The 20,916-nt window shown below is 41.8% G+C and overlaps 1 protein-coding gene across 2 annotated transcripts in view; it reads left to right on the top strand.

The window, feature by feature from the left end:
• The first annotated feature begins 303 nt into the window (after positions 1 to 303).
• The window catches only part of LOC127616206 (low-density lipoprotein receptor-related protein 8-like), a 54,245-nt gene continuing 33,632 nt past the window's right edge, over positions 304 to 20,916 (top strand). Inside the window, exons 1-3 of one of the 2 annotated variants that reach the window (XM_052087666.1) lie at positions 304 to 550; positions 929 to 1,045; positions 16,416 to 16,538. In XM_052087666.1, the coding sequence (XP_051943626.1) occupies positions 484 to 550; positions 929 to 1,045; positions 16,416 to 16,538 (307 nt within the window). In that variant the 5' untranslated portion in view covers positions 304 to 483. The remainder of the gene's footprint in view (positions 551 to 928; positions 1,046 to 16,415; positions 16,539 to 20,916) is intronic. The other variant, XM_052087665.1, reaches the window with a different exon arrangement.

Here is a 20,916-nt window from a genome sequence, read left to right as displayed (position 1 = left end):
TCTCATTTATTGTACAATGATCTAATTGTAACATGTATATGTTACATATTTTGATGCATTTTTATGCTTTAGAAAACATTTATGTCTGAATTTTAGGAGGGAGGGGCTTTAAAAGGATTAGGACATTTACATTGAAAACGCGTCTCTACTTAAAATATTTTCTAGATCTGAAATTTCTTCCAGAACCAATTAATTTCGGAAGTAAAGGTAAAACTGGATTCTATTCTATTGTATTCTAGTCCCCGCCCCTTTGTCGTGTCGTGCCGTGGGCGGCCAATGAGTTTGGAGGTGATGATGTGAGTGGGCGTCAAGGAGGGAGGGGCGGAGTGGATGCTTGGAGGTTGTGATTGTGGTGGCGTGTGGGATTTTTTTTTTTTTTTTTTACAACGTCGGACACATCCTCGCTACGAGAAGGGGATTTTTTCTTTCCCTTTACCGGCTTTGTCTGGTGGACGTGAATGAGACGCATCGTCTCTTCCGGAAATGAGGATGGACGTGAGGATATTGTTACTTTTTTACATGGCCGTACCGAGGCTTCTCACCTCAGAAGGTCAGTGTGTGCGTGTGTGTGTGGGGGGGAGGACATGAAAGGAGATGCGCGTGGATGCTGAATGAACCGGAGCACACGAGGATGCTGGTTCGCGTCATTTTTTTCCCCGCTGGCTATATTGTTTCTGGGCCTATTTATGATAACGAATTGCGAATTTGTTTATGGACTAGTGTTAGTCCTGCACGCACAACACATTTAGGACATAATGCACGCCGCGCTCGCCTAAGCTAATTGACCTTAATGCGTGCTGTATGTTAATTAGGCATTCATTTGCAAATGACAGTTGGAGCAGCAGACATATTCGTTTGTTATTCTGCTAACCCCTCTTGTTGTGCCCCCCCCCCCCTCCACCCCCTCACCCGCCGTCTCCCCCAACAGTGACGGAGGAGTGCGAGGATGGACAGTTTCAGTGTGACAACAAAAGGTGTATACCCACTTTGTGGAGGTGTGATGATGACGACGATTGCTCGGACAACAGCGATGAAGAAAATTGCCGTAAGTCGCCATATCGGACATGTTGCGGCTTTGTTGAACCGACTATGATAAAATATTGCATGGAAACACAACAACTTGACCTACACTCCCCTGTCAGAACATAAAATACATACGCACACAATACACGAGCTGCATTAAAAAAAAAAAAATCTGGCCTTGCAAAGTGAACTTGATAGTGACATGATCACAATCGCACTAGAATGTGAACATAACATCACGCGCTTCGGGTAAACGTGTTATTGTATTTCAAAGCTTGCAGAAACATCCAGTAAAAATAAGATTCACGTTATTTCCTGAAACATTTGAAATGATCGCAGATAACCTCTCATTGTTATCCATTACTTGACCCGTGAGCGAGATGTTATAAAAATACACAGGCAAAGAAGGCCGCCATTGTCTCTTGAGTTGAACACTTGACTTCCACGACATGAGAGCTAAATTTTGTGTTGTCAACACGTGCGATTTCTTAAACCGGAGATCAATAATTAGCCTTAAGTGGAACATTAGTTTCGATTATAGACAGTTTGAGGAACATCATTAGTTTGCTAATGTCCCCCTATTTTCGTCGGTGTGTGTCAGAAAAGTTCCAGGGCTGAAATCACCAGAGATATCTTTCAAACCCAAACTACAAACTCCATGTGAGCTAGACGAGCAACCCGCACATCTACGAAATTATTCTACGCCGTTCAGTGTGTGAGAAGAGGTGATAATTGTGGCACGACAACTTGTGGCTGCTTAACCATGACTCATAACCTTGAGCATCTGATTGTTCCTGGCCGAGAAGAATGTTGACATTCTAGGGCAGGGCTGTCAAACTAATTTTTGTCGTGGGCCATACTGTAGTGACCGTTTCTCTTGGAGGGCTGTCATGATTATGAAAACCTATAAAGAATAAATTGAATGGTTCATTCAATGATTGTTTAAGTTAGTGTCATGAGCGTTTTGGTAACAAGAAAATGCTTACAGTATCTCTCTTATTTATTACATACGAGAAATTGAAATTTTGGTACAGATTTGAGCAATTATCATAGAAGTTGACATGTTTGATTTGCTTTCGCGGGCCACATAAAATGATGTGGCGGTCCAGATCTGGCCCCCGGGCCTTGAGTTTGACATGTGTTCTAGGGCAACCTTCTTCCTCACCAAATCCGGCTTTGTTGGTTTTTTTTTTTCCCCACATTCAAAAGTGTCATCAAGGTGACCCTTTTTGAAGATGTGACGATGGAGTTGTGCTGTATTCCGGAAGAATCCTTTCACAAGAGCATGAAGGAATGACAGAATAGTGTTTTGGACTCCAGAGGGATTATTTTGAAGGGGATAGTTTGTCCTTTGAATCTAACTATTTTATTTTGTGATGTCAGTCCCAGATTCTTTCTGACATACTTTTGTATGTCTTTGAAAAGTCATTTCACTTTTGTAGAGTATAAATGATCACCTCCGATTGCGCTGCGCACACAATAAACCGAAGCATCTTGGATGTGTCGTCTACATGAACAAAAGGGAATTGCGCTTTCCTTTCTGACATCGAGCCAGTGGCCTATATTTCTGAAGAAGCCGTGAAATGGTGCCAAAGCTGAATCCAAGCTGCGCGTTGCATGTTTTTCCCGTACAGCTCTGTTCTTTTGTGTCTGGGTTAATTATGGCTCAGGAGGAAATCTTGCACCTCCTCACATGCAAACACGCATGCCCACGATTTCTACCCACTTGCCTGTTTGCCTCGAGCTCCACATACCATGCCACGGCCTGCCCTGATCTGCGTAATCATGCTGGCCAAATGTTTTAATTGGCATTCTCATTGTAAAAAAGTAGCAGCAGAGTTGACACGCTTTGCTTGCTTACACCGAACGTAGCATGTTATTTAACATCGGTTTTGCCGTTGAATTGTAGCGTGACAGCCAACAAGGGGACAGAGAAGATAGCGCTGCTCCTCTGTTTCCAACTGTGTGCTCACAAAAATCATTTTCAGTCAGTTACTGGCTCCATGGGTGATTTCCTGTTTGGGAAATTCCATATACAGACAGCTTTTATAATAGGTCATGACACCTCAAACACAGATCCTGTTTGTCAAAAAACTACTTGTTTGAACTCACTTGTCATGCGCACAGGGCACAGATTCAGAAATCCAGTTTGACTTTTTGAAACATTTTTGGGTGATCTCATTTTCAAGTCGATTGAAAAATATTGTAGGCCACAGATGGAAAGGCAAATTAAGTTATTTCGAGGGTGTGCTGGAGCTGTAGGCGGGTTACACCCTGAACTGATTGCCAGCTAATCGCAGGGCAGACACAGACCAACAACCATCCATGCTCACACTCACACTCACACTTCGGGACAATTTAGAGTGTTTAGTCACCCTGCCAGGCATGTTTTTGGAACGTGGGAGGAAACTGGAGTACCCGGAGAAAACCCACGCAGGCACGGTAAGAAAATGCAAACTCCACACAGGAAGCCCGGAGCAAGAATCGAACCCTACACCTCTGCGCTGTGAGGCCGATGTGCTAACTGTTTGCCCGCCATCAGAATCAGAATCAGAATCATGCCATATTCGCAGATTTTTATTCTGAATTTTCTTCCATATTTAAAAAAAATATTTTTTTCCTTCTCCCCATTGGCCCACCGCCTTTCATGGAAAATTGAATTGAGTGTTTACCATTTTGTAAAAAAAAAATGGGTTTGCAATAAATAAATAAATAACAAAATCCAAATTGTTGAAAAATTCAAAAAATGTTTTCCACATGAGGGTTGCTGAATAGCCAACCACTTGAATTGCATTTGAAATAACGACGAGTGACGATATATGAATAGCTTTGCCAAATTCCAGCTTCTAATGCTCCTCCCCATATCCTCTCCTTATGCATGTTGCCCCACTAAACCACCCCCCAGACTGCGCTCATATCCCTCCGTTCATTGCCCCATCCCCCCACCCTTCCCACTGAAATTCCCCACTGACCTTCCAGTCTCTGCGTGCACCCATACATTCGTAAAGCACAATCCCACTTGTGCATGTACACCGGTCCGGACCAGTGCTTAGATCAACATGAAGAGTGAAACAATGGACGTCAGTGACTGCCAAATGACGCTCAAGATTACAAGGCGCAATCCACGTAATCTCCAAATGTATATTTGTCAGTACAATTTGCAAAGGATTAGACATCAAAGATGAGCCGTCTTTTGATTTGTGTGACGTCAATGACAACGCAGGCGCCAAATTTTGTTGTTGTTTTTTTTTTTTTTGCACTGACATGGAGCTGTAGTTTCATTCTGGCCTCGATTCTAGAAGTATTGCGCCCGGGTGCCTCTTTTGGCACATCTGCTCCGCGCTTTTCCTCTCATTTTTAGATATGATAACAATCTGCTTCATTGGTGGTCATGAATTTAACATCTGCAACTTGCAGGGGCGGCAGAGTCAGCGCTAATCTGCCGTCACTTTTTTTTCCCTTTCATGCTGAGGGCCATGTTTGAAACTGCCATCTTTCCTTCTCCTGACTGTGTTTGTGTGTTCTGGCCGTACGATGGCATTTGAAACGTCCGCCTCAATGTCAAGGAGATCTGCTTTTAATTCTCTGTTATAACAGCTCTGTGTGGAGTTGACATGTTCTTGCCTGTGCTTGTGTGGCTTTGCTCCATTGTCATGTGCATGGTTGGTTGTTTATATCTCATAGTTTTGGAATTTATACTTTTTAACATTTTTATTTCATTTTGAGTTTGTCTTTTTAAATGTGATGAGATCTAATTCCTTTGGTCATATTATTATTATTATTACTATTAATGTTTTTAAGAAAATGTTTTTTAAAATGTTTGTCTGATTGGCTTTTATTTAAATTATTTTTACAAAATGATTCTTTTTAATTTAGTTTTTATTAGTTTTAGGATTAGATTTCTTTTTATTTTTGTGCACAAGATTAAAACAATATTGTGGTAAGTGTTGTGCAGTAAAAATTCAACAAAAATAGGACTTTAAAAAAATTTTTTTTAAATCAAATACAGGTAACAATAAGGTGTTTCGTTCACTCAACCATTTTGCACAATGTAGTGATTGGCTAATTTGTAATTTCTTATGACTGTATTTTTATTGTCATTATTACTTTGCAATACTACAAATTCAGTTGCCTTAATTTTCCAAAAGTCCTTCAGGTGCCTCACCAGGTACACTTGAGGAAAAACCTTCTTTCATGAGATTTGTTTTCTTTGAGTTCTTTTGGTTTGGTTTGGTTTTTTTCCCCCCACATTTTCCAACACATTCTTACTTGAAAGCTTGCTTGCCCGTGAAAGCTCTTTATCCCCCAATACGAACATATAAAATCAAATAAGCACACTACAGATTTTTGTCCCTATTGATAACAGATTTAAAATCTATTCAGAAAAAGAGTTAAACGTACCCTTCCTTATTTAACACTAAAACAGACAAGCGAACGAGGCACCGCAATATTGTCACCATTTCATTTTCGCAAGACTCTGCCGCTTATCTCAGCGCGGCTGGCAGCGTGCTACTTATGTTCCGTGCAGCGAAACACTGACATCCTTCCTAGGATGCTATGGCTCACATCAAGAACGTTTCCTGGCATCTGCCGTGTGACTCCATTTTCTCCTCCGTTGGTCTGACGTCCAACAAGTGGAGACCGTTGTTTGTTTTACTTGGTGAGCCCTGTGGGCTCTCTGCGCTGGGTGGGATTGCGGGGGCTCTCCATGCAGCATGCCCAAAGTGATCATTAGGAAGTCAGCACCGCTATTGGAGCTATTAACCAAGATTAGTGCATGTCGTTTGAGCAATGATGAGAGAGAGGGAGAGAGAGAGAGAGAGAGAGAGAGTGAGAGAGAAATTAACGGCAGGGGATAAAACCTCACTCGGCCTCAACCTTTTGACTTGACACCCCTCTTTTTTTCCATACATTTATCCTCATTAGTGCCCCATAAGTGGGCATTCTTGCTGCATTACTTCTCCCAAATAGGAGATTTTCCAGGGGACACTATTAGATAAAATCAGATCACCTTTATTTGTCCCACACTGTGGAAATTTGCAGTCTACAGCAGCAAAATTGGGGGGTGAGGGGAAGAAAAAAAAAGTGTTTCATTGCACAAAATAAATGTTTCATAAAAGAACTGTATACAGTTCAATAAAAGTGCAATGTAAAATATAGCATTAGCAATATATTTGTTGAATAAATAAAATAAATTAGCAATAGCATAGAAAAGGTGGCTGTGCTATTTACAATGGTTACAGGTTTTCACGCGTGTTTATTCAGCAGCATGACAGCAGTCGGTTGGAACAAGCTCCTTGTATGAAATTTTCTGCTGAACGTACAGTAAAAAAAAGTTTGCATGTTCTCCCCGGGCCTGCGTGGGTTTTCTCCGGGTGCTCCGGTTTCCTCCCACATTCCAAAAACATGCGTGGCAGGCTGGTTGGACACTCTAAATTGTCCCTAGGTGTGAGTGTGAGTGCGAATGGTTGTTCGTCTGTGTGCCCTGTGATTGGCTGGCAACCGATTCAGGGTGTCCCCCGCCTACTGCCCGAAGACAGCTGGGATGGGCTCCAGCACCCCCCGCGACCCTAGTGAGGATCAAGCGGCTCGGAAGATGAATGAATGAATGAATGAATGAATGAATGAATTTTATAAATATATATATATATAAATAATATATCATTTCTCATTTTTTTAAATAAAAGTTGCAAGCGTACTGTATTAGCTTCATAGTACACATTGTCCACTTGACCGCCATCGCTGCTCATTTGAACCCTTTCATGCACCCTGCAACCTGATAACATGATAAACTGTCCACTGTAGTAACTGCCATTTCCTGAAAGGCTTAATGGAAAAAAAAGTGAATTTGTACTGCGACTATGAATTTCACACAGTGGCAGTTCTGTTTTATGAACTAATCCAGTCTTTCCGCAGCACGCCTACTTTCATCGCACCCTGTTGTAAATACAACTGGCAGTGAAAAATAACACTGTGTCGGTCCCCTCAGCTACAGAAATGAAAAAAAAAAAGACCAATCCCGCATTATTGTGAAAACAAATGTAAACGAAACACAGCAGTCAGATGATGTGAATCATCCATCCGTTTTGGCGGTCGTTTTCTTTCACGCTTGTCCTCATTTGAGTCACGGGTGAGTTGTAGCCTGCCCCGGCTGAATTGAGACGACTCCGTCTTTTGGTTGGCAGCCAATCGCGTGGCACGCACGACAATTGACACTCGAGCTGTCTCTTACGAATACATTTTGAATCGATAAACCGAATCATCTGATCAAAATTCGAGTTTGTATTCATGTGTTTTTACAAAAGCCTTTTTTTTCTCCCCATTCCTGTTCATGATTACTTCATTTTGTTTTGTGATTAAAAAACAATAACACAGCAAGAATGAAGCAATATCACACGAGAGCGTTTTCATCTTGTACTCGCCAATCTTTTTGAAACCGATTCTGTTACTAGTTTGGTCATTCATTCATTCATTCATCTTCCTAACCGCTTGATCCTCACTAGGGTGGCGGGGGGTGCTGGAGCCTATCCCAGCCGTCTTCGGGCAGTAGGCGGGGGACACCCTGAATCGGTTGCCAGCCAATCGCAGGGCACACTGAAACAAACAACCATTCGCACTCACACTCACACTCACACCTAGGGACAATTTGGAGTGTTCAATCAGCCTGCCACGCATGTTTTTTGGAATGTGGCAGGAAACCGGAGCACCCGGAGAAAACCCACACAGACCCGGGGAGAACATGCAAACTCCACACAGGGAGGCCGGAGCTGGAATCGAACCCGGTACCTCTGCACTGTGAAGCCGACGTGCTAACCACTGAACTAACGGGCCGCCCTAGTTTGGTCATGGTTTTTCAAAATAAAAGCAAATATCTTACTGTGATTAAAAATACCGTAGTAGGTAATCAGTCTGCTTTCATGAAGGATGACCAAAATCGGAGATGAATTACCGTTGAAATGAGAGGAATTGGTCATTTTTAAGTTCAACAATGGTTTGAAATGAATTACTTGATCATCAAAATAGTTGATGATTAATTTGTTAATCAATTAGTTGCCGATTAATCAATTAATTTTGACACGTCTAATTCACTTTAGGGGTGTTCACACGGCACACATTTGCTCCGGCGCTGCACCGATGTATTTTGTTGCGATATATTTTGCACCACAGCAAATTGTGTGGAGCGTTCACACGTACATAGCCGCTGAGCGTGTCAGCACCGGCACAGCGTCGGTGCAGCCCCACTTGCGTTCACACGGTAGTTTTTGCAGCGGAGCAAAACGACAGAAAACAAATGAGCTGTCGTGTTGGTTCTTTATAAAACGTATACACAACTCAAGCGACTACTGGACAGGCACGTCCTTGTCCTTCTCGGTCTCCGTGCCTTCTGCTCGAGAGTGACCGCCCCCAAAAACGTAAATCAACGATGACTTCAATGACACTCAGAAAAGCAAACACGTAATGCGCCAAACAGAAAATCAAGAGAGGAAATCACAAAATAAATGATATGGGGGGCGGGGGGTTGTGAACACACAACAAAGGAACAAACTACACAAACAACTCCGAGACAGTACAGTCTCCTACAACAGGAAAGATGTTACAAGCCAAGTCTTGCGTTGTTATTAAACAAACTCATGACGGAAGTCCGACAGAACACGAAAGCAACCCATTCTCGCCGTATGTCAACTCTTCACAAGCATTTGCTCTGGAGCAAATTTAACCCAGTTGCGTTCACACGTGCAAATTTACACCGGTGCTGCTTCGCTAACGAGCATTTGCTCCGGAACAAATTTTTAAACCACCTCCCTGAGGTGTATCAAATTTGGTCCGGTTTAAGCTGTTTTCCGGGGCTACGCCGGAGCTAATTTACACGTGTGAACGCTCTACAAGTGCAGCCCCGGCGTAGCACCGGACCAAATCTTGCCGTGTGAACACCCCTATTCACACATCCATGCAGGATTTAGAGTGCAAATACATTTAATATAGTAATGTATTGAGTAATAATGTCCCAGTGTGTGACAAATAAAGATATCTTATATTTATGAACTGAGGGTCAGGTTCAGGAACAGGTGGATTTTTTTTCTGAAAGGTCGCAACTATGATTTACACTTCATAGCAAAATTCATATTGCGAAAGCTATTATGGATCAAACTTAACAAAAACTGAAAATCTCAAAAACCTGATGTGTACATTTTGGGACACATAACGGCACCATGTGTGATTCAAATGTGAAATCTTTCTGTTGGCCAGTGTTATCAAAATATAAATGTCAGATGATAGAGGAGCAGTTAAGATTAAAGCTATCAATGTACACAGCCGTTGACGCCAAAGGCCATTACTTTACTCTGGTGGTATGCTTTGATGGCAAAGTCAAGGCTCAGAAGTTTAGCAGAGCAACTTTCCCCACTGCAGAAGTGAGAGAAAATGTGATGAGATGAACTCTTGGTAAACGTTGGGAGTGAGTTTTTCCTGACCTCTCAAGCTTTGCAGTTGTACATTATGATCAAAGTTGAATTGCTAAGCTCAGCCTGGAGAAGGATATGCTGGAGCTGGTTAGCTGCTGCACAAGCTCATGCACCCAATACGGCCAGGTTGAAAAATGGCTGCAGGCGAAAAAAAAAAGTTGACTGAAACACTTGATGTACATGGACAAGCGGAACTGAATGAGAGCGTTTTCATTGGTCTGTATTGTGAACAGAAAATGTCGGAGCCCCATGCAAATTATTCCCTGTGAAGAATAGGAAGAAAGCGCTTCTGAAGATGTTGTGGGTCAGGAATGGGAGCAAGGAGGAGGGGTGCTGCCGTGCCATTGATTTCGGAGATTTTTTGGCCATGTTATTATGATTATTGTGATGCAGAGCAGAGACGGAGATTTGATAATTAAAAAAAATGTCCAATAGGTCACCCTTGAGGCTGGGTCATTACGCGTGTTGCTGGATGCTATTGTGAAAGTCGACAACAAAACGGGGAAAAAAAGAGAACTTGCGATCCCCAGAGATTTCGTCAGAACAATCACCATGGCAACTAGGTCACAATCTGAGTGTGGAAAACGAGATCAAGGGAATCAGGATTTTCAAGAGCCGCTGTAAATGACAACGCGCTTTATGAAGTTCACTTTTCCGGCTCACAACATAAAGAAAGGCCAACAATAAAATGAAAGAATGTGATAGCAGTCGATTTGAGAATGAATGTGCTGTAGATTGTATTACTGTATACAAAATGTTACTTTATTACAGCCACCAAAACTGAAGATTGTGGTGTCGACTCTCAGCAGTTGAAACGTAGCCCCAGAAAATGAGTCACGGATTTGGATCGGATTTGTGTTGTTAACATCTCCTTGTTGTAAAGAATTTCTTGATTATCTGAACACGAATGTGCCAGCCTGCGAGTGAGATTCAAAGGAAGGCAGCTAGCCCTCATTGTATCAAATTCAAGTAATGAAAACGATTTACGGTACGCAAACGTTTCATAACATCCTCCAACATCCTACAGCACAAAAATGATCCGACCAAAGGAATCAAATGCCATCACTTGCTTTTTAAAGTACTTCCTGTGTGTGTTGCGAACATATTCACAAAAGCAGACAAATGTGGCTGAAATATTGCTCAGCCCAACAAGGCCACCAAGTCGCTTGGAAAATTTGTTTTTAAAAATTAACCAATGAGTCACTTGACTTGATCTCCCTTTGGACGAAACGAGGCCAACCGTAATGTTACATCATTCCGTGGAAGCATCTGAGGCGAGCATGCACGGAAGAAACATTAAAGTTCCCGCTTGGTCATTTTCGGCATTTTGAAGCTGCAGTGGGTGTTTTCGCTCTCGCTCTCTTTTTTTTATTTATTTTATTTTTATTAAATGTCAAATGACCATGAGACTACATTTTATGTTAGAGAAGCTCATTTGTAAAATGGGATCTGACACAAGTCTGTCCGAAAGTCGCTCTCACCTTCCTGATCATTGGTCCATTTTCAGCACATTCAATGTAATTTATATATGGCCTGGCCTCTCTTTGGCTGTTTGAGCCCATTTTCATTTTTTTTGTCTCTCCCCCCCCCCCCCCCCCCCCCCGGTCATCCTTTCTGACTGTGGCATGTGTGTGTTGCTTTTTGTAAATGAAGGAGAAGAAAATGAAAGGCAACATTTGTAATGGAAAGTGCGGAGAAGCATAAAGAGTGTTGTCGCACGCGTGTGAGAAGTGTTTGGGGTTGGTTCAAAGACAGAGCGAGTCTTAAATACGCGAGCAGATTTACTCGAGCAAGAGAGATTTGACCTCGGGCAGTATTACAGTTATGCAAATGTTTTTATCCGCAGAGGACAATGTATCATCGTTATTTCAGTGCCCGGTCACGGCAATTTGAAGGCCTCAGTCTTGAGGGCGGTGAGGGGTCCTTTTCGGTAAATTTGTTCTGCAGCTGGTGACGAGCTCCACATTATTGGAGGGAGGTCTTTGCGAGACAGATATGAAGCCAGAAAAGAAAGGAAAAATAAGAGACGCGTCTCATTGTCAAATCTGGCTAAAAGGCTAATCTCCTAATTCCCATTAGAGTTCATCCCCCCCTTTGGAAAATAGGCTTTATTATCCAGCATGGCACAGATTTCCTGACACGAGGGCCACTGTGCTGCGGGCCGTCTCGATGCGTTTTCAATCTTTGGTGACCAGGGCTCATCATGACGAGCAATAATGAATATGCTAAATCACTGGTGTCAAACTCAAGGCCCGGGGGCCATATTTGGCCCGACATATCATTTTATTTGGCCCGCTAAAGCAAATCGTGGGTGTCAACTTCCACGATGCTTGCTAAAATATGGACCGAAATTGTCATGTGTAATAATGTTTTTTTAAAAATAATTTTGCTACCCCGTTGGCAATCACTTCTGTCCAATAATTGAACAAACAAAAACAAATAATTGCCTGATTTCAAAACTAGAAAGCCATCTTTTTTTTAATTTGTGCGTACAAGTAATAATACGATGTGATGATGAAACGTTGATTCGGTTTCTGTCGTCACGAACATCCAAGGGAAAACTCCAAAGTGGCCCGCGACAAAAATGTGTTTGACACCCCTGCGAGTCTCATTGGTTTTCCAGTTGTCTGATTTGTTTGTGGCTTTGAGCCAAAAAATCCCATTCCGTTGCAGTCCTCGTTTCAAGTTTGTTCAAATAATATAATACTTCCACAACAGTAGAAAAAAATAAATATATAAAATATTGTTAAAATAGTATCAATTTTACTTTGTACAATGTCTAACACCATAATGAGTATGCTTGAGTTCAAACTTTGCACTGGAGATCTATTGAATTTTGAAACTATTATTATAAATTTTGTTTGGTCCAAACGGGGCGGCCCGGTAGTCCAGTGGTTAGCACGTCGGCTTCACAGTGCAGAGGTACCGGGTTCGATTCCAGCTCCGGCCTCCCTGTGTGGAGTTTGCATGTTCTCCCCGGGCTTGCGTGGGTTTTCTCCGGGTGCTCCGGTTTCCTACCACATTCCAAAAATATGCATGGCAGGCTGATTGAACATTAATAAATTGTCCCTAGGTGTGAGTGTGAGCGTGGATGGTTGTTCGTCTATGTGTGCCCTGCGATTGGCTGGCAACCGATTCAGGGTGTCCCCCGCCTACTGCCCGAAGACGGCTGGGATAGGCTCCAGCACCTCCCGCGACCCTAGTGAGGATCAAGCGGTACGGAAGATGAATGAATGAATGGTCCAAACGGATTTTACACAATTCTAGTCTTTCAAAGAATTTGAGTCGTCTGAATTATTTTGTTTTATTTTTTTTTGTGTTGAAACATTTTCTTGTTTTTAAATGATCGGCTGAATAATCGTGATTTCATTTCGTACCAAAATAAGGGCGATGAATATAATTTTTTCATAATCGAGCAGCCCAAGAATTTAGAATGTAAAATTGGGGTAAGCTTTTGCAAAGCGAGAAAACGAGGACTCCGGCATCTCCCGAGATTATTATAGTTGCGCTGTACTTCGTAATGAAATGGAAAATGGGATAACAATTCCATTCTTTCCATCTGTGTACTGTAAATATTTCACATTGTTTACATCTTTTATGCTTTGCAGTGTTGGCTGTGAGACAAAATTTATTTTGCAACTCAGCAACTTTTTCAGGCCGACTTTCACGCTTGGCTTGAGCTTCGAAAGCCTCAATATTTGATAGTTCTTCGTCATACACAGTCAACCTCATCTCAACCATTAACGCAACAGAAAATAATATTGCACTTGTTTTACTTCCCCCTCTCTGCGTATGTTAGAAGTGGCCAAGTAAAATCATGCATAGATGACTGTGAATTGTCTTTGTTGACAGCCGCATCGGTCTTAAATTCCAACAGAATTGCCCTCGACAAAAATACAAATAACCACCAAGTGGAGCTAATCCTTCTATAGAGGAGATGGAAATTCTCTTCCCCCAATTTATAAGCCTGTTTACAACTAAAACATATTTGAAGCTGTTCTCTAACACTCTCAGGGACAGCGGTTACTCCTGTGCATGGGTGCCCACACTTTTTGGACCGAAGATCTACTTTTCGATCAACTAACCTCCCAGGATCTACCATTACCGGCACGCGCGCGCACACACACGCACGCCATGATGAGAAACTGAGGCATGCGATACACTTTTGCAGCCTGTTAACTATCGTAGCTCACGCATACCATTTCAAGTGCTTCCCTGGGCCCTCCTAGATTCCTATTCTTTGCCCGTGCCCTCTGTGAATTGTACAAGAAGCAAACTCTGAATGAGAATAATGAGAATAAAAGATAGACCGCAACAGCTCTGATAGCAGACTGCTGAGCGTTAACAACTTCCGGTGACGTAATCACGCGCCATCGTAAATTCAAGATTTACCGACTGTATTTTATTTTTAAAACATTTTTTTTGTGAAAATGAGACTGATAGGATGATTAGGGTGCAGTGTACATTAACACAAAAAATATATATTACAAACATGTACAAAGACACACAACAGGAGAGTCTTGGAACTGAGATGCATCGGTGCATCAGCGAAGGCGGCAGATGTCTTACTACTCGGCAGCCTGCCCTCAATCTGCGCGTCTTTTCAACATCAGGTTGGCTTTATCACTGAAATAAGGAAGGCCACGGCGTACAGCAACCGCCTTGTCTGATTTCATTTGGATAACACCTCAGCTTAAACCTGTGGGGTGTTATTTTTTTTTTTCCTTTTTATTTCTTTGGGCAAAAGCTGGTGATCTTTTTTTTTTAGGAGGATGGGGCTCTTTATCTTAATGAGCTCTCATCATTGAGAAGCCTCCCCATCTGCCAAGCTGGATTAGTTTCATCAGGAAGTTTACTGTGTTGCTGCTCATTTCAGATAAAAGTGGGATTTAGGGCAGCTTGACAGCTGCATGACCCTTGCTATGGAATCCCCACCCCCCCTCAAAAAACACACACACACAGCAGGATGAGGCTGGGTTGTTGCACAGCACCTCTGTTAAAATCTTGTTGGCTTTAGAGTTGGTGATGATTAGAAGTAAAAAAAAAAATAGTTGGGCCCATTCCGATTTTTTGGCACACGTCTTTAATAGATTAAAACCTAATTTTGCCGCATTTGTTATGTTTTTTTTCTGCTGTCTCACTTGCACTCTGCCTTACACCATGTGTGACACCTATTGTATATTTACCACATAATCATATAGGAATCAGTGTCCTGGAAGTGCTGTCCCTGCTTTTGGCAGTTATGATGCCGAAATTCTATTCAGTTTTCCACTTTGCATTTGGTCTCCATAAAATCATTTGGACAATGTGACACAATCCAGCCCTGCATTAGTACTCCCACCCCCACCTTTTTTTTTCTTCATCAAATCTCTTGCTTTCTTCTCAGACCTCTGTACCATAATTCTTTGCCCCCCCCCCCCTTCTCCCCAACTAGTATCCCCTATCAGCCTTATGTTTTCAAATCTGTACTCATTAAAACAGAAAGTCACTCCAAGCAGATGGCATGTCGTAGCCTGAGTAATTACTGCCAAGTGAACCGCGTTCCCTGTAGACCTTGACTCAAATCACTGACTGGCTCGGTTGGCCTGAATAAAAAAAGCTACCACGATCATGTAGAGACCTGCAGAAAGCACAAATCAAGTCAAGCTCAGAATGGACAGATTTTTTGATTTATTTCTTTTTGGTCACGTGATGTACATTCGTTCAGTGATATACAGATTCCACTGCAACTTCTGATTTTGTGCTATACTGACCATTTCTGAACTCAATTTTATGTGTTCAACTTGAATGTCAGTCGAAGCACAAAAATACACAGATAAAGCAACAACGCAGTTAGGATCCAACACCTGCTTAAATGATCAACTGATGAAATGAAATTCCAAATGAAAATGATTCCGAATCGCAATTGCTTGTTTGTATGTACTCTATGTAAGTTTGTTTATATTTCAGATTGTACTTTCTGATTAATAACACTGATCAACGGTTCCGAGATGTATTTTTTTACGCTGTTTAGCCACAGCTTTTTTTCTAGCGCATGAGAATTTTCAGCCATTTAATGTTTTTTTTTCTTTTCATGTTTAGCCTATAAAATAAGTGTCACCAAAAAAAAAAAGATCAGAGGTGGTCAATAAACATATGAAATACCAATTCTATTGTTACGATTCCGGAAATATATGAAACAGAATCCAACTCTCAAAACGTGGACTAAGATGGAATTGAACAAAAAGAGTTTATACAGAAATGCAAGACCAAAGAAATAACACTGGTTAGAATAACCAGGAAAACCAAAACAATCCACAAACGCAAAAGGCAAGGATAATATAAATGGAACTAGCTCGTCGTGAAAAGACAAGATCGGCAAAAGGCGAAGGATACGAAAACCCAGTCTGACCTTAACAACTAAAATACTTATTATGAAGAATGGGAACAAATATTTGGCAGCCTGGAAGTCTTTAAATACTTGACTGATTATGATTGGCCACGGGTGATCAGGATGGAGGGAAGGCCCTCCTCTGCCACCTGCTGGAGACACACAAAAACACAATCATGACCTCTTGGGAGCCTCTGCGTTTAGAAATGGGTCATTTTCAGAATGGAGAGATCGGCTCCGAACCTTTTTCCACTTGTACAAGGACATGTTCTGAAATTGTGTCTTGCACTTTGTAATCAACACAATGGCAAGATAAGAGGTTGAACGTCACTTATCTTACTGTTTCGTGGTCCATCATTCAGAAGCAAATTATAAACGCGCGACACTTCGTTTACCTGCCAAGAGAGTGGCAATGAGAATTCAGCGTCAAGAGTCTTGATGAGCAGCGTTTACATAATAGCACCAGTTCTTCCGACAGAGAATAGACCGAAAGGAAAAGAGCACCCGAGCATTCTTTTGAAGTCTGTCGTCCTCACCTCCTCTTCTCTGTCTCCGTGCAGCCCGGAAAACCTGCGCCCCTGCAGAGTTTGCTTGCCTGAACGGCCAGTGTGTGCCAGGGCGATGGCGATGTGATGGGGAACCGGAATGTCCCGACGGCTCTGATGAGGCAGAGGAGACTTGCAGTAAGTAAGGGTGCAAGGGCCCCACTTCATTTGAATGTATTACGTGCTGTTTGCGACCAGGACTTGTGAGATCTTTTTTTTTCTTTTAAAACTCCTATTTGTTCACAGGACAGTTTCACTGTAGACCGTTATTGGCGTAAATTAAATTTAAAGCCATATGTTGCAAAAGCTTCGCAAAAAATAACAATGCCTTGTGTGTGCACCAGCATCTGCTCACCAGTACATTGTCACGAACCACAGTTGAACTTCCAAGTTGAACAGAATTCTGTATAGGAAATGATTTCAAAGTAAATAATCGATTCCACGGTCAAACCGTCGCCGTCATGGAATTCTTTTTTGCAGTAATATGGTATTGTCAGGGCGGCCCGGTGGTCCAGTGGTTAGCGCGTCGACCTCACAGTGCAGGTTCTATTCCAGCTCCGGCCTCCCTGTGTGGAGTTTGCATGTTCTCCCCGGGCTTGTGTGGGTTTTCTCCGGGTATTCCAGTTTCCTCCCACACTCCAAAAACATGCAAGGAAGGCTGATTGAACACTCTAAATTGTCTCTATGAATGTGAGCGCTGATGGTTGTGTATCTCTGTGTGCCCTGCGATTGGCTGGCAACCGGTTCAGGGTGTCCCCTGCCTACTGCCCGAAGACGGCCGGGATAGGCTCCAGAACCCCCCCGCGACCCTTTTGAGGATAAAAGCGACCTAACGCTAAATTAATGTAACTTGTGTACCGTATATAATTAAAGTTGCTCGTTTAGACTTTTTTGGACCAAAAAAAAGTCAAAGAAAAAGCAAGATGTCTGTTTTGCTTTTTCTTTGACTTTTTACTTCTGTCATGCTCACCCAGCAAACATTTGAGACCTGTATTCACTGTGTTTGTCGAACTGCAGACTCATCAGACCTTAAAGAGTGTTCAAGTTTACTGTCGATGTTCTAATCTAAATACCGTAAATAAATAAACAGATCCCCAAAGTTAACCCAGTTTTAAATTGATAAATAAATGTATTGATATGCAAAAATTCAACCGATAATCAGTCCAACTCTCCTTCTATTGCTTCTTTGTGAGACGTTTGGATCCACTGGGACGATTTCAATAAACGAATCCGCTTCTGTCTGCTTAAACGCTACGGCTTGAATGCATACAAGGAAACTCCGTTGCAATTCGGTTATGAATGAACCAGAATTTTCATTTGTTCCCTTCAAGTGATTTTTAAACTGAGCTGAACCATGTTGCAGTTTTGTAAGAGTAGATTTGGCAAACTATTTTGACATTTTCGGGTGTTGCATCTTCGACTGCTGCCAGGTACCGGTATTCAGTTCATGTAGAAAAGCTTTCATTTAACTCCCCCTGTGAGAGCCTCGCTAATTTCCTTTGTCATCTCGGCTCCTGTGGCAGTTCAGCCGCCTTGCCGGCTTCCACTCGCCCACACACTTGAACACGCACTCTGCAAGAAAGGCGGTGATTACTTGCGGCGTCGAGAGCGGCACATTTCTGGCTGTCAGTCAGCGTCGCTCACCCACACACAAACATTGGCGGGGGTTCAATGTGTCCAGGAGACTCTCTGGTCACTTGTTTGTTCTTTCATTTGTGTTAACGTTGCTCACATTTGATTGCAGCAGCAAATCTGCTCGATTTTAGTTTCTGTACCAATTCTGATCAAATAGGGCCATTCCTTATTATATTAAAAACAGACAGAGATAAAACAGTTGAGTTTACACCTTGATGGACCAAAGGTCCACTGGCAAGATGAAAAAATAGCGAGATTTAAAAAAAAAATCCTTAATTACTATCTATCTAAAAAAGAAACCTGCCCAAAAACCCATTGTCAAGAAATGTAATCTTGATTGTCATTAATTAATGTTATAAAGGCAAGATGGACAATTATTAAAAGCCTTTTGTGACGTTTCTTCAGTTTTAATCAACTCAATTGCAATTTTGAAGTTGAATTGAAAATTAAAATGTAGCGTTCATGTCTAATTTTGCCTCAGATTTGTCATAGTTTTTTTGCCTGTCGCTCGGTCGGATGAATAATGTAGGTTGCGGTCTCCCTCACAAAATTGACAGCAAGTAGGACGACGTAAAGCGACCTCTGATGGAGAACGTGTTTGTTTTCACAATCCGGTTAAAGATAAACGAAGAAGCGATTCCGATCGCCTGACTGCACAAAGAGGACACAGAAATCTGGGATGACCAAAAAAAAGCCATTTATATGTAAATCACTCTACAGTATTCACCATTTTCCCATGATGTTGCATATTGCAATATCAGATTTAACAACACAAAGAAGACAAAAACTTTTTTCAAGGCATAGACTATGTGGTGGCGGTCTGAAAGGGTTAAAGTAAAAACCAAACAACAAACTGTAAGCGTTGAATAATTGTGGGAAAACCAGACCTTCTCTGCTGGGCTCAACACAATCGTAAGAACTTCTTTAACATTTATTCCGCATTATAACATGAATTGATATTTTTTTCAGAGGAGTCTTCAAGAGCTCTTCATTTCAACCTGTTTCTCTTGGCTGCACTACTTCCAATATGTGTAGATGTGAATTTTAGAGGTTTTGGCCAATCAGATTTCATCCTGTATTTGTTGCTATAATAATCTAATCTGCCCTTTGCCTTAATAAACACTAGTGCTGGCTGATGAAATGTTAAACTACACTACAAGTTAGACGGTTTCTTAACTAATCAGATTTTAAATTCACCTCACGAGGGTATGTCGTACATAAATGTTATTTACGAGCTAGCTAGCGACGAGGGTAGATAGCTAGCTAGCTCATAAATAACATTCTCGTGTCCTCTGATTGATTGGTCGAGGCAACACTGTAACAGCCAACATGTCGGTAGAGATCTGAACAGCTCACATTCATACACTTATACATGTACATATATTATAGAGTGTATTCTGTAGTATGAAATATGTTTCATTTTTGGGTTGGTTATTAGTTCAACAGTGATTCTCAGTTGCTTCAGATAATGCAAAGGGCACAGTGGATGTGTTAAGCGGTGGGTTATGTCCAAGTTAACTTTTGGGTCGACTGTTGGGCAGTCTATCGCAGGGCACTACAGGTAATCAGTTGCACTCACATTCAGACCTCTGGGAAATTGAGTACAATAAACGCAGCGTGCTTGGTTTTGGGATGATGTCGGCAACCTGCGAGAGGAAACCCTCACTAGCATGGGGAGACCATACACACTCCACAGGGGGTCTTGATTGAGGAATCTAACCGAGAGGATCTCAACTGTGAGGCACATAAACCAGGAGCGATAATGCTAACTTCCCAGCTGCCTCCCGAACGGAACGATGAAATCCATTTTTTGTCCTCCTGTTGGACTGAATCCGACTGTTTGTATAATCACTGTGCATAGAAAAAAAGAAAGGGAAGAAAGACTCCAGGTTGGATGTTATGTGGCTAGATGTACAAGCAGCATTTAAGTGATGGCAATTGTGCTCAATTGGGACCCGTCTGCCCCATTTACTCAATTTCAATGCTAATTAGCCATCCGTCACTGTCACTGGATAAACTTCCTAAATAGCTCCACATCAGAATGTGTCTTTGGCAAAATACTTGCTGCCAAGATCTGCAAGCAACAATGTAGTTAATTCAATATTTGGATGGTACACTGGACTTTTCATAAAGAGTAACAATTCAAGCCTGGGAAGACCCGGTTGGCTGACTCACAAGTTTATAATACCAGAACACCTCATGCTGTGTTAATGCCAAAACTTTCTCAAGACATGGAATTTTTATGTGTTGTGTTTGGTTTGTATGTTCAGTATGCTGTATTTATTGAATTGAACAGGAATTTTCATTGAACAATTTTGAGAGAGCAGTGGCCAAAAATATTAATTTTTTCTATTGTGAAGAACATTAACTGCAAATGGTAATCAGACACAAATCTATTGGCTCTTCCGAATTCGTGCTTGCTTATTTACCCACACAAAAAAAATATATTTCTTGCAAAATATTTAACCCTTTCATGCACCCTGTAATCTGATAACTAAACTGTCCACTGTACTAACCGCTGTCCCCGATAGGGTTAATCGGTCCACAGAAAATAATTTCTTGCATAAAGTGAAATGTGTCACAGTGTCTTGTTGCATAACTCTGTTACGGTAATGATTTGCTCTTAAATGAAAGGCCACTCTACTCTAGCCTCACATGAATCAATTAAAAGCCGCTAAAGCGGAGCTCGTCAGGCTTTCTTACAGTACACGAGAAAGTAGGCTGCACTTTCACATTGACTGCATTCAATCTTTAATAGTTAGCCTCGAAACATGTATGTCATTATGCAAGGAACACGGACCATATTTCACATGGGCTAATAATAACATTGAGCTCTTTATTCCTTTAAAAACATAAAGCTATAGTTTGATGAAAGCTTTAA

The sequence above is a fragment of the Hippocampus zosterae genome, chromosome 15 (genome assembly GCF_025434085.1).
Source record: "Hippocampus zosterae strain Florida chromosome 15, ASM2543408v3, whole genome shotgun sequence".
Classification (NCBI taxonomy): domain Eukaryota; kingdom Metazoa; phylum Chordata; class Actinopteri; order Syngnathiformes; family Syngnathidae; genus Hippocampus; species Hippocampus zosterae.
The sequence above is the reverse complement of the archived record's forward strand: the minus strand, read 5'-3'. Positions and strand labels throughout refer to the sequence as shown.